This window comes from Elephas maximus, chromosome 11 (assembly GCF_024166365.1).
Source record: "Elephas maximus indicus isolate mEleMax1 chromosome 11, mEleMax1 primary haplotype, whole genome shotgun sequence".
Lineage (NCBI taxonomy): Eukaryota > Metazoa > Chordata > Mammalia > Proboscidea > Elephantidae > Elephas > Elephas maximus.
Genome location: NC_064829.1, coordinates 42547384 through 42561582, shown reverse-complemented (window position 1 = coordinate 42561582; position 14199 = coordinate 42547384). Strand labels below are relative to the sequence as shown.

The 14199-nt window shown below is 38.7% G+C and overlaps 1 protein-coding gene across 14 annotated transcripts in view; it reads right to left on the bottom strand.

The window, feature by feature from the left end:
• DTNA (dystrobrevin alpha) overlaps positions 1-14199 on the bottom strand; it is a 451514-nt gene that overhangs the window by 48060 nt on the left and 389255 nt on the right. For all 14 annotated transcript variants that reach the window (XM_049901507.1, XM_049901509.1, XM_049901502.1 and 11 more), the window contains one exon: positions 2270-2357. In XM_049901507.1, the coding sequence (XP_049757464.1) occupies positions 2270-2357 (88 nt within the window). The remainder of the gene's footprint in view (positions 1-2269; positions 2358-14199) is intronic.

The following is a 14199-nucleotide window of genomic DNA, read 5'->3' as shown; positions in this document are numbered from 1 at the left end:
CTCAACAGGACTGCCTTGTTTCTCTGGGTCTCACAAGTTTTCCACCTTTGACAGTGTGCAGTCTTACTACTTTTCTGTTGCTCATTTTAGTAGAAAATGTTTGATTTTTCCTTCTTTGATAGGGTTCTGCCATGCACAGCCTATGGCTTTTGCAGGTTTTACTGTACATGATTCAATAGGTGTACAGAGGAAACATGGTTAAATTATTAAGATAATCAATGAGGAAAGAAAGGGGAGATGACATTTAAACTGACTTATTAAGTCGGAATAGATTTGATGGCTGCTGGTGGGGGAGAGTGAGTGAGAATGGTGATGCAGTGGGTGGGTGGACTCCAGGTTTCCACATGGTATATTTGGGAATAACTGGACCATAGGGTATGGAGTGTTAAGCGTAGGAAGATGGGATGTTATAGGAAATGCAATGACTGAGTAGAAAAACACAGTAAGGAAGGATGCAGAGATTTCCACAGTAAATGACCTCTCCATCTCTTTTCCAATTTGATAATATTTTATTAATTATGATTTATTAAGTTCATAATACAATTCTTAATATGTGATTATAAAGAGAATTACAGAGGAACTCAAATTAATGTGCAGATGGTATCTTCCCAATGATGTATCCAGAGAGGTTATATATGATGTAAGTAGTCACGAAACCCAAGTAATTAATGTTCTTAAGAAAAAAATGGAAGTCGAGACTGGAGAAGTTAATGCATATATAAATAATGACGCGAACATAGAGACTTAGCATCCACACCAGGGATCACTAATTGAAATGTCAAAAGGGGCCAGGGAGGTAATCTAAATGATTGTCAGGAGCCAGCTGTGGCAAAGAGGTGACTGTGGTGGCAAAGAGGTGACTGTGGTGGCAAAGAGGTGAATGGTTGCCCTGTTCAAACTGCTGTGTGGTGCCATGTGGAGTGAGGACCTGGTCTTGTTAGTCTTTCAAGTAAGCTGAAAATGCAGAGTTTTAAGGAGATCACCTGATTTGTAAATGGTGATAGTTAATACAAAATAAATACTGCGGAGGCCAAACAAAATTTTTTTGTGGGACAATTTTGATCTGTAGGCTGCCATTTTCGGACCTCTGTTTTATGCAGCACTTTCATACATTTTATTATCTCATTTGACCCTCATAGCAGACAGACTGGCGAGTATAATAATTATTTCTACTTGCAGATGAGGATACTGAACTCAAAACAGTAGTACTCTGCATGAGATCATGGAGAGCTGTGACTCAAACTCACAAATTCACACTGCTCATCTCATGTCTCACTACATCACACTGTCTGCCTACAGAGCACATGCACGGGTAAAAACAGGGAAGCTTGGAAAAGAGGTTTTGCAGAAACCTTGTCTTTCCTTTCAAGTGATCCCTGACGGTGATTACTTCTCCTAAAATCTGGTTCTCCCAGCTGACTTTAACTTACTTTTTTTATACTGCTTTTGTTCTTTACTTACAGCATTTAAGGTTTCATACACTCCAACTACATCTCTGTTTCACTGTGTCAGATTTTGGGGCCATGAAGTGCACTTTTAGCCTATCCGAGACTCCTTCTTCTCTTGCTCATGGTAGCTTCTAACAGTGTCACAGTCACTAATTTGAACAGAGAGCAAGTACTGGAGCTAATGCAATGGGTCATTATACAGCTCCCATCTGGGATCATTAGCTAAATGCTCTGTATGAAGGGCTCTGATTAACTGCAACATCCGATGTGAGAGGGGACGACGACAGCTTCCCACTTATTCTCCTGTCACCCATTGTCCTTTGTGATACACCCATCACAGCTCACCCTCAGTTCAGCACAGGTGAATTCTGAATAAAGATGTCAGGTTGATTGTGAAAGCAGCAAATGGAGAGAGGTATCATCTATGTTGTTGTTAATAGAATATTTTAAATGTTAACTTAAAACTCTTCTGCTTCAAACCTAGTGTATTCCCTAAATATATCTGCTTTAGACTCATGAAGGGAACTGTAACTAGTCCTCACCCCGTTTCTCAGGTCCTCACGTGGGGATTGGGACTGAGTTAAGGGGTATACGGGGACTCCAGGTTGATCATAGAGCCACATGACCTTAGAGAGCATTGTTCTTCAAGTCTGCCATTTTTAGCCTGGGAACTCATGACCAAGATACCACAAATAAAGCAACAAACACACAAACAATAAATTAGCACAAATTGTGCAGGTAATTAGAATCAACAATAAGGATAATAATGAACTTGACATATGAGATGCCAACAGATGGATGCTCTCATTCGAACTACTTACAGACGAGGAGGACTCTGCTGCCAGTCTTGCTGCATACCTGGCGATCAGCCTGTGTTCTTCATCAAGCCGGTTTGAACTATCAAGCATACTATGGAGAATAGAGCAAGAGGAAGGCCGTTAGGCACTGAGAAAGACGGGTATATTCATCTTACCTTCAGGAGTTTTTGCCATTACAATTTTTCAAAGCAAAAATTTGAAAGCTATTCAGAACCTTATTAGGTTAGTGATCCCAGACTTGGATTCATGACAGGATCTAATATGTCGTCATTCATAAATCCTGTCTTCAATCAATTCAATTGTTTTACAAAGAAAACTCCAAACAGGTGTGACTTTTCTGATCAACATTTCTGATAAAAGAATGATTTCTCTTTAATTTGTTTGCCTTTAACATTTTTATTTCTCTATTACATGTGTAATTTTTTTTTTATTACATGTGTAATATGTATCCAAAATAGACATGCTAGAAAATTTGGAGGACCAAGAAGGAAACAAATATTAAAAACAACTACAGTAAGCCTTTAGGGATTCTATTCACACACACTTGTGTAATCACTTCTTCTTGAGTGTGGACTGGACTTAATTGGCTTGCTTCTAATAAGTAGAATATGGCAGACATGATGGGATGCAACTTCCAAGATTAGGTTATAAAAAGCCCGTGTTTTCCATCGTGGGCATATTCTCTCTCTTGCATTCTTGGATCACTTGCCCTAGGGGAAGTCAATTGCCATGTTATAAGGCAGCCTTGTGGAAAGGCTCATGTGACAAGGTATTGAACCCAGGCAATGACCATGGAAAGGATCTCCCTAGAGCCTTCAGATGAGATTGCCGCCCCAGCTGACAGCTGGATAGCAACCTCATGAAAGCCCTTGAGTCAGAGGCACCTAGATAAGCCATGCCTGGATTCCTGACCCAGGGGAGCTGTGAGATAATGTATGTTTGTTATTTTAAGCTGCTAAGTTTTGGGGTAATTTGTTACACAGCAATATATAACTAATACAATTCTCACCTATAATATAACTACCCAGGTAACCCAGGTAATTATATTTACTTCCACAGGAATGGAATTATAGTAGTGGCTTCTAGTGACATTAGTGGGAATGAACTGTTTAGAGTCTCCTACAGATTTATAAAAATTAATCATACTAGAACAAGGGTGGTTTGAGTCTAAAATTTAAAGTAAATGGAAGCATTATTACCCCTCCAATATTTCAGAGAACTTCATTTTCTAAAGGTTTTCACTCAAGAACAAGTTTGGTTGCTACTTACAAATAATTCTACTTGCTTTTTTTTTTTTTATATCAGTAACACTAGTCCTGTTAACAGAGTAATTGATCATAATTTGGTTTATCAATTACTGTGCTATGTATCAGGACAGAATCAAGATTAGAAACTGGGTCCTCTCATTCCCATACTTAGAGTCTTCTCCACTATCCTTTATACTTAAGTGTGCTCCTTAAAGAAAAATAACTTATGATTATGCATTAAAATGACACATTCCTATGCCAATATTAAGATTATAAAAATTCTCCATTGCAAAGACTTGAATCCATATAAAGTAGCATACATTTACATTATTTATATGTATTTTTACATATAAAGTAAATATGCAACATACATAGTCTTTTATTCTTTGTCCTAAAGTGAAAAGATGAGGGAAAATCATTACGTGTTTCCAGTACATTAGCTATCTCATATCCAACTAGCTCTTCGCTGGTTGGCTGAATCCATTACTATAACATTTTTTTTGTCATTGAGAAAACGTTACGATCTCCATTACCTTTGCTCTAGTCTACACCCCATATGTAAACTACATCTGTTCCTATCTTGTATCCTTCCACACTAGAGTTAGCCATTTCTTCCAGGCTACAATAAATATGTAGAATATTCCTGAATTTCTCCTTTGATCCAGTTACTTCTCCATCTTCAGAAAGATTCTTCTCTTTCCTTTTGCCCAAATGAGACACTGCATATAAAAAGCAGTTAGCTAGCATGATGCCTCAATCATAGCGAGCGCTTCAACATGTTAGTCAATATAATATTATTTTGCCTTTTAAGTAACCTGTTTAGATTTACTAATGATTCTTGAGTCCTTCAAAATGTTGTTTACCATCCAACAACTATCTAGAAGACAGCATCTCAAACTTGAATGTGTGTACATTTCACTTAGAAGTCTTGTAGAAATGCAGTGTGTGATTTGGTAGTGGGGGTGGTCAGGTGGAGTGAGGGGGAGTGGTCTGAGAATCTGCATTTCTAAAAATTTCCACGACGTGTTCACACTGCTGGTCCAAGGACAATAGTGTGAACAGAGCACTAGAAGATCTTGAAAATAAAATGGAAAGCCCAGACTTTAGAAAAAAACAAAACCAAACTCACTGCCATCAAGTTAAATATAGCAATCCTATTGGACAGAGCAGAGTTGCCTCAAAGGGTTTCCAAGGCTGTAAATCTTTTACAGAAACAGACTGCCACATCTTTCTCCCATGGGTTCGAACTGCTGACCTTTTGCTTAGCAGCCAAGTGCTTTAACAACTGGACCACCAGGGCTCGAAGATTTAAGAAAGGAACTCTAAATGTAAATAAATTAAAAGTGATCATTTTTCAAGAGTATTCAACTGATATCAATATAGCATGTATGATATTTTACAAATACTCTCTTAAGAGAGAAAATTCTAGAATGCAGGATTCCCATATATGTAGTATCAATCTCAGGGGACTGAGGTTTCAATCAGCATACAAATTTAGACCTGGAGTAAGAAAATAATTGTAATAGCAAAAGACAGAATTAGTTCTGGAAAGTCGATGCTTCAAAGCAGAAGGTTTATCCTGTACAAAACAATGCCTGCATTTTTAAGTGGTTTAAAATAATAACTGAATTCCTTATTATGGTTTCAACAAGAAAGAAAAAGTTACACTGTCTTTGCTTTAAACATCAAATTCTGCTACGAGTCAGAATTGACTTGACGGTAACAGGTTTGGTTTTGGCTTGGTTATGCACTAAGAGACAATTTAATTTGATTTTTAGCATGGCTGTAATTTCTTGCTGGTGTATTAGACTGTAAACCTAATTCAGCACAGTTGTGCAGACAGTGGGGCTCATAGCTCCAGGCTCAGGACAATGATCTGTTTGACTGCCTGAAAGTGACTTTGTCAAATGACTTGTGAGTGTTTTAATAATGATAATTAAAAAGAAATTCGATACAAAAACTCACGATAAAAGTGTCTTTTATCATGAATGACCAGCAAGTATAAATAATATGAAGGTTATATAAAAAAAGCCTCCTGGAAATGTAAGACATGAAGTTATGGGATGGTGTCTAGTAGGCTATAACTCATGCTTCCATGACTTTCCTCCCCCCAGCACTGAGTGAACAGGGGTGGAGTGATATATTGCCCCTACGTGCACACAAATGATTTATGAGTCCATGTGTGCCATTTTGGATTATACAAGGGTGAATGAAGCATTTCTCATAAATTCTATTATTTCAAGACTTCAATTACAAATAGCTGAAAATGAATAGCCAATAATCCCTAAATCATTAAAATAAATACTGATTTCAACACTTCCTCCATTCCTGGCTATTCATTTCAAGACTTTATAATCAATAACCTTGCTACAAAGATATGATGAATTTAAAAGTGGGTACTGCATAGACTGAATTTCAGAGTATAGACTGAATTTCAGAGTGGGGGAATCCATTATTTTGAAAGGTCTCCACTTTCTGCCTTAAATGCATGGCCAGTGTCTATTGCTAGTGATTTTGAAACGGAATTCTAGGAAATTCAAGTGGTCCCGTCTAAGCAAGGGCTTACTAAGTTGTGATTTAGCAAAGATTTCTTCTGGGAACCTGGGGTTTGTTCCTATTTGTCTGGTTTCTCTGCAGTCCTGTTCTGATTTCAAGGATGGGACAGTCAACCAAATAATAGTGTAATCCAAAGGGCACCAGAAACACTCCTATGTTTTCCCATGTTTTTTACATTTTTGTGAATGGTGATAGCAAGTCTATTACTAGAGAGTAAATTTTGAAGCTCATGTACTACTCTTCTATTATTGTAAATAGATAATAGGAGGAATACTACTGAGAAGGCATAGTAGTTAACACTTAAGCGGAGGATGAGTCTCTCAGGTTATTTCCTATCTTTTGCAGTTAGTTGAGAGCAAAACACTATGGGAACAGAATACTGTTCAAGCATTTAGGAGTCAGTGAGTGGAAGAAAAAAAAGGAGTGGGTGGAAAGACATGGAGTGATACTAGGGCCTGAGAAGTGGGATTACGGGACTAAAGAATATGAAAGGAAATGAACTAACTTTCAAAGTCTAATATGTTGGTGCTTTAATGAGTAGTTTGAAATGAAAACATAGGAAATCATGAAATGGCAATCTTCATGGAAAATAACATTTGTTTTCTACAATAATGGACTCTTTATCAGGATGCCTTCACACTCCTGTATCGAGACCTTGACTTTAACAACCTTCTATGTTACAATGGCCCCAAGGTCATGAATTCTACCTTGTACAAACTCTCAAATTCCTCCATCTCTCTCTATTCCAACTGTCACTAATGTGCTCCAGGCCACTGTCATCTTCTTCTGAATTAGTGCAATGTGCACCCAACAAACTGCCTTGCCTTTACACGTATTCTCCCCTCCAATTCATTTTCTCTCCTGTACTCAGTGATCTTTTAAACATGAAGTTGGCTTTAGTGTTCCTATGCATAAAATTGTTCAGTAAGTTTTCATTTCTCAAACTCCTAAATAAGCCTTATAAGGTCCTGCATGATATAGCTTCATCCTTTACCCCCCTGATATTATAGTTGCCACCACTTCCACTTGGCTAAGTCCTCTTCATCCTTTAGTTGCCACTTCCTACCCTCACTCCCAATCTCCAAGTTCGGGTTCATTGCCCCTTACATATGCCATAGCGCTTTGCACTGCCTTTATTGTAGCAGTTATCCCTTTGCATTTTAATTGCCTTTACACTTGTTTAAACCCTGGTGGTGTAGTGGTTAAGTGCTACAGCTGCTAACCAAAGGGTCAGCAGTTCGAATCTGCCAGATGCTCCTTGGAAACTCTATGGGGCAGTTCTACTCTGTCCTATAAGGTCGCTATGAGTCAGAATTGACTTGGCAGCACTGGATTAGGTTTTTTTTCTTTTTTTTGGGGTTACATTTGTTTTTCTGCTTAACTAATCTGTAAGTTCTTTGAGGGCAGATTGTTTACATAATCTTTTCACCATAGATATTTAGTGTTTAGCACAGTACTTGGAACACAACAGTGATTAAGTAAGAATTAGATGGACAAAAGAATGAATAAAGGTTGGCATTCAGGTTTGCATGGTCTTTGGCCCACCTCTTATATCTCCTTCTTGACTCTGCATGCATCCATAACACTTTGAGGACATCAGAAGGATGTAAATGAAATACTGGACTTTAACACTAGCCATACCATCTAAAACTGAACTGTGAATTCGTCACATTTGACAGAGTGAAAATCAAGATGCACTCTGTTGTTGGGTACAGATTCCCGATCTGCTTTGCATAGGTGCTAAAATTCGAGGAACTATCATTATACCATTCAAGTGTTCAACATCAGACCTTCTCTACCCTTTTCTTTAGGTTCACATTTTTGTTGTTGTTTTTTAAAGATTAGGAAAGCAGAGGGCTTCGGAAAGAGGTAAGCTCCAGCTTAAAAGAAATGTTTACTCTTAGGAGGGACAAAAACTGGCAGGGTATTAGAAGAGTGGGTGGGAGGTTGGACTGGATCATTTCTGGAATCAAATCTCAGCCCTCTCACTTACCAGCTGTGTGACTTTGGATAAGTCACTTAATGGATACAATGGTACCTACCTCATAGCTTGTTGTGAGGATTACTATATAAAGTGCTTAGGGCAGTTCCAGGATGTATGGTCAGACTCTATGGGAATAGCTATTCTTTTTATTAATATAGCTAAAGGGCCAGAAAACTTCCTGTACAAGCAGGTGACACTGTTTCAGTGTAACCACTTTTACACCATGACCTCTTTATGTATAAATTAGCTCTTTGGTCAAGAAAACGTGGGTGATTGGTTATCAGCCAGTATTCTTGGTTATGCTAAAAAGAAGAAAGACCATTTAGCTGAATGAAGTATTTTACAAAAGTAATGAGTAGTCTTTGTACCTCTGACTTGTTAGACTAAGAAAGGAGCTAGCTAATAGTGACAACCTTGTCTTCTTTCTCCTTGCTTCTGTATGAAAAGCTGCATGTTACCATGAATTTCTAATCAAAATGTCCACTTTGTACAATTATCATGCAACATATGAGATCAGGTTCTATTGTGAATTCTTCATTTTAAGCACATTTGGAGAAAGTGTACTCTGAAGTTTATCCATTCAACAATCTCCATGAACAGCCACGAGCAATTATAATAGATAAAATAGGTTTTACAAAATGGAATTTAAAAATTTAACTTATTATATGTCTTCAATGCTATTTAAAATTAAATGGAGAAGTAACACTGAGCTATTCCCACATGCCCAGTACTGTGCTTGCTAATTTATATCTATAGCCTTGTTGGATTGGTCATGTCACTCATTTAAAAAAAAAAAAATTTATTAGAGCCTATCACAGGAAAATGAATTTATCTTAAAATAAATTACCCTAAATTCTATTACCTGATTATGCACCAAAGTGTCCATGTGCATAATATAGCCAATGTAGATATGTGCATTGGTGATATGACATTCTCTGGATTTATATTTCTAGAATTTTAAGGAAATAACTCTAACAGAAGTCTAGTTCTATAACTGAGTTCCTAAAATTTTTACTGAAGAAAAGAAGTTATTGTTAATGAGGAAACAAAAACCCAGAAGAGAGACACTGTCAGTAAGGGTAGGTAACAATTGTTTTTTCTTTCAATAAGTTGCAATGTATTTACATTTCCAAAATCAATAATATTTACTGAAAAGGGTCAATTGAATATCAGCTTCTACATTAAAAAATGTTTAATGTATACAACTCAGTGGGTTCAGTGTTGAAGTAGAAGAATTTTAAAATACTCATTCAATATCGCTTTTAATACCCCCCCCCATTACTTGTTTTTTCCACATCACTGAACTGGTGGTGCTTGTCTTTACGCAAAGGACCCTTGTGGCACAGTGGTTAAGCGCTCAGCTGCAAACCAAAAGGCCAGAAGTTTTAACACACCAGCCACTCCATGGGAGAAAGATGTGGCAGTTTGTTTCTGTAAAGATTACAGCCTTGGAAACCCCACATGGTGATTCTGTGCTGTCCTATGGGGTCACTATGAATTGGAATTGGCTTGACAGCAATGAGTTTGATTGGTTTTGGTTTTTATTCATGTTTACCACCTTTAACTATGTAAAGCTTAACACTTTACTTCTTCATTTACTTTATATTCCTACACTAAATGTTCCATTTAAGTGCTACTCCACAATATGTAAGATGCCCTGGTGGTGCAGTGGTTAAGTGCTCAACTGCTAACCAAAGGTTGGTTTGAACTCACCAACCACTCTGCAAGAGAAAGATGTGGCAGTCTGCTTCCATAAATATTATAGCCTTTGAGGAGGAGCCAAGATGGCTGCTTAGTCAGACACACCTTGCCATTCCTCTACAGCAAAGATCTGAGAAACCAAGTGAAACAGAAACAGATGACAACCCTGGAACCCGGAACCCGGAACATCAAATGAGAGGATAAAGAATTAGATTGAACACTGACTGGAAGTAGAAACTGATCGAAAATGGAGAAAAAGGAGAGATACGGAGTAGAGGGGCCCTGTCAACTGACCCAGCACAGCGTGGCTACCTTGAGACAAACCTGACAGCGATCCTGGGTGAGGAGAGGCGAAAGGCACTTTCACGGAATTCCCAACAGGAGACAGAGAAATTGCACTGACATACCCAGAGTGAAATCAAGTGAGCAGGACATGATAGACTCAGGGAGGAAGGGTGCAGGAGGGAGGGTGAGAGCTCAAGGGATCTTGGTGTCCACAGACTATGGAGGGAGCTGGAACCCAGAGATGGGGCTGCTCACCAGTGGTGGTCCCTGGCCACTGGGGTGGGTAGTGCACACAGAGTGATAGATCTGCATAGTGTTAGCAGGAGGTTCTTCACCCAATCAGACCATGGGCAGTCCCCCCAACTCCTCACATTTGTTTGGGGCCAGGTCCTGATAGCTGACTGCAGCCAACAGGAAGCACCCAGATACTCTCACCAGTGACCTGAGGAGTGTGCTCCCCCTCCCTCCATCCGCCTGGTGACTAGAGCCATGAACCCCCAAATTCCTGCAGACTCTGACTGCCAGGGACACAGTCCAAATCCCTCTTCCTCCCTCCCACCCAGCTCTGTCTGTCATCCCTCCCTTGGCCACCCGCTAAGTGGCGGCGGCAGCTGTGGTGTTCCTGGAAGACTGGTCACACCACCCCTCCCCCCGAGTGGCACAAGGCTGCTCTGGCAACCTAGCCCTCCTGACCCTGACACCCACCCACTGCCCTTCCCCTCTGAGTGGTGTGGGACTGCTCTGGTGATCCCGTGTGCCTGACCCCAACCCCCCGCCCACCGACCCAGCTCTCCAAGAGGCACAGGGCTGCTTTGGCATCCCTGCCCACCCGAGACAAGCAGAGGAGAGAACGCTCCCATGCCCCTGCCACACTTATTACACCCACTGCCCCACCCACTAAGCAAGTGCCATTGCCCACTCTTGCATTGCTAAACTGATGAGAGATGGCAGCCAATGCCTGTCCAGCCCATCCTCAGATGTCCCACATGACCAGCAAACAGAGACCTACACCCACACTGCCAGCCATTGCCCCACCCACCCAGAGCCAGGTGGTGAGTGCTCCAGTGCTGTCAAACTAGTGACCAGTGTAGCATGTCCACCCTACCCACCTGGATATATCAAAAAAAATACAAAACAAAAAGTCAAGGACAGCAGACAAACATACAATCAATAAGTAACATAATAACACCTTAATGCCTCAGAGACAACACACAACACACAGACAATATCAAATCACATAAAGAAACAGGACAAGATGCCTCAAGCAAGTGACCAAAATAAAGGGCCAGAAAACCTTCCTGAGGAAAAAATGGTAAAGGAACTCAAAAGACTTATATATAGGATCCTCCTAGAGATCAAGAAAGAGATGAAGGAAAACACAGACAAAACACTAGAAGAATTCAAGAAAACAATACAAGAACAAAATGACAACTAAAACAGCAACTAGTGATCCAGAAGAATAACTATAAAACTTCAGAAATAGATAACTCAATGGAAGAACACAGGAGCAGAACTAAATCAATGGAAGACCAAATCAGGGAAATAGAGGACAAATTCCTTGACATAATTTGTTTGAGAAACAGTCAGAAAAAAGAATGAAGAAAAATGAAGAAAGCCTAAGAGTTATGTGGGTCACTATTAAAAGGAATAATTACATGTGACTAAATTCTAGAACAGGAGGAGACAAAAAACAAAACAAAACAAAAGAGCACAGAGAAGATTTTCAAAGATTTACTGGTAGAAAGTGTCCCTAATATTGTGAAAGGTGAGATGATATCTATTCAAGAAATTCAACGAACCCCATACAAGATAGATGCCAAAGGAAAGTCACCAAGACATATCATAATTAAACTTTCCAAAACCAAAGGCAAGGAAAGAATTCTGAGAGCAGCTTGGGAAAAACGAACTGTCACCTACAATGGGGAACCAGTAAGACTAAGCTCTGATTTCTTGGCAGAAACCATGATGGCAAGAAGGCAATGGGATGACATATATACAGGCTGAAAGAAAAAAAAAAAAATGCCAACCAGGAAGTATAAATCCAGCAAAATTGTCTCTCAAATACAATGGCAAAAATAGGACATTCCCAGATAAACAGAAATTAAGGGAATTTGTAAAAACCGGACCAACCTTACAAAAAATACTAAAGGAAGTCCTCCCAACAGAGAACCAACAATATCAGACAACAATCTGTGATTAAGACACATAACAGCATCACCCAGACACCATCCCAGATAAAGAATTTTCAGAAACAAAATAAAGCTACAATACTGAAAACAGGGAACCAGGAATGTCAATCTATAAAATGACAACAACTGAAAAATAAAAAGGGGGAATAAATGGACAGGAAGACCATATGGAGAGGAAGTCAAGGTGATATCAAGACATAACAGACTGTTTTAAGTTTAGGAAGATAAAGGTAAATTTCAGAGTAACCACCAAGAAAACTAATAAACATAGTCACCAGAATAAAAGAGAAGAAAATCATAGTCTTAGTAAGCACAAAATAAACAAGACCAAAGAAAACCCATAAACAAAGAAAACTCAGTACAGAAAAGTAAGCAGAACAAAGAAACCATCAGTACTACAAAAAACAAACAAAAAAACCCCCCACACAACAAAATGACAGCAGCAGTAAAGTCATACCTATCAATAATAATACTGAATGTAAATGCTTGAAATGCACTAGTCAAGAGAAAGAGAGTGGCAGAATGGATTAAAAAAAAAAAAAACACTCATGCACAACCCATCAATATATTGTCTACAAAAGACATACTTCAGACACAAAGATAAAAACAAACTAAGAATCAAAGGATGGAAAATATATATTAATCAAAGAGTAAACGAGAAAGAGCAGGAGTGGCAATATTAATCTCCGATAAAATAGACTTTAAGGCAAAATCTGGCATGAGACAAGGCAGGGCATTACATAATGATTAAAGGGTCAATCCACCAAGGGGACATAACCATAATAAATATTTAGGGGCCAAAATACACAAAATAAACCCTAACAGTTTTGAAGGAGCCCTGGTGGTGCAGTGGTTAAGCATTTGGCTGCTAACCAAAAGGTCCACAGTTTGAATCCACCACCCACTCCTTGGAAACCCTATGGAGCAGTTCTACTCTGTTCTATAGGTTTGCTATGAGTTGGAATCGACTCGACAGCAACGGGGTTGTAACAGTATTGAAAAGAGAAACAGACAAGTACACAATAATAGTAGGAGACTTTAGCACACCAGTTTCCATGAAGGACAGAACAACCAGAAAGAAACTCAACAGAGATAAAGAAGACCTATACAACACAATCAACACTGGCCTCAAAGACATATACAGAACACCCCACCCAACAGCAGCACAGTACAGATTCTTCTCCAACACACGTGGATCATTCTCCACAATAGATCATATTTTGGGCCACAAAGCAAGCCTTGATAAATTTAAAATATCAAAATAATACAAAGCATGTTCTCTGATCACAATGCTCTAAAATTAGAAATCAATAACAAGAAGAACAAAGAAAAGAAAAAGATTTATATGTGGAAACTGAATAATGGCTTGCCTAAAAACCACTGCTAATAGAAAACTTTAAAAATGAAATAAAAAAATCTTAGATTCAAATGACAATGCAAACACAACACACCAAATGCCCTTTTGGGGACACAGCAAAAGCAGTGCTCAGAGGTCAATTTACAGCAATAAAAGCACACATCAAAAAAGAAGAAAGGGCCAAAATCAATACCTTCACCCTATAACTCAAACAAATATGAAAACAAACAAACAAACAAACAAACAAAAAACACAGTAAAAGAAGCCCATAGCTGCCAGAAGAAAGACAATAATAAAAATTAACGTAGAAAGAAATGAAACAGAAAATAGAAAAAGAATCAAAAGAATCAACAAGGCTGGAATTTCATACTTTGAAAGGATCAATAAAATCAACAAAACACTGGCCAAAATGACAAAAGAAAAGAAGAAGATGAAAATAACCCAAATAAGAAATAAGATGGGTGGCACTGTACCAGAACAATTGAAATGAAAAGGATTATAACAGAATATTATGAAAAATTACACTCCAACAAATTGGAAAACCTAGAAGAATTGGACAAATTTCTAGAAGCATGCTACCTACCTAACCTAAACTAACATAAACCTAAACTGCC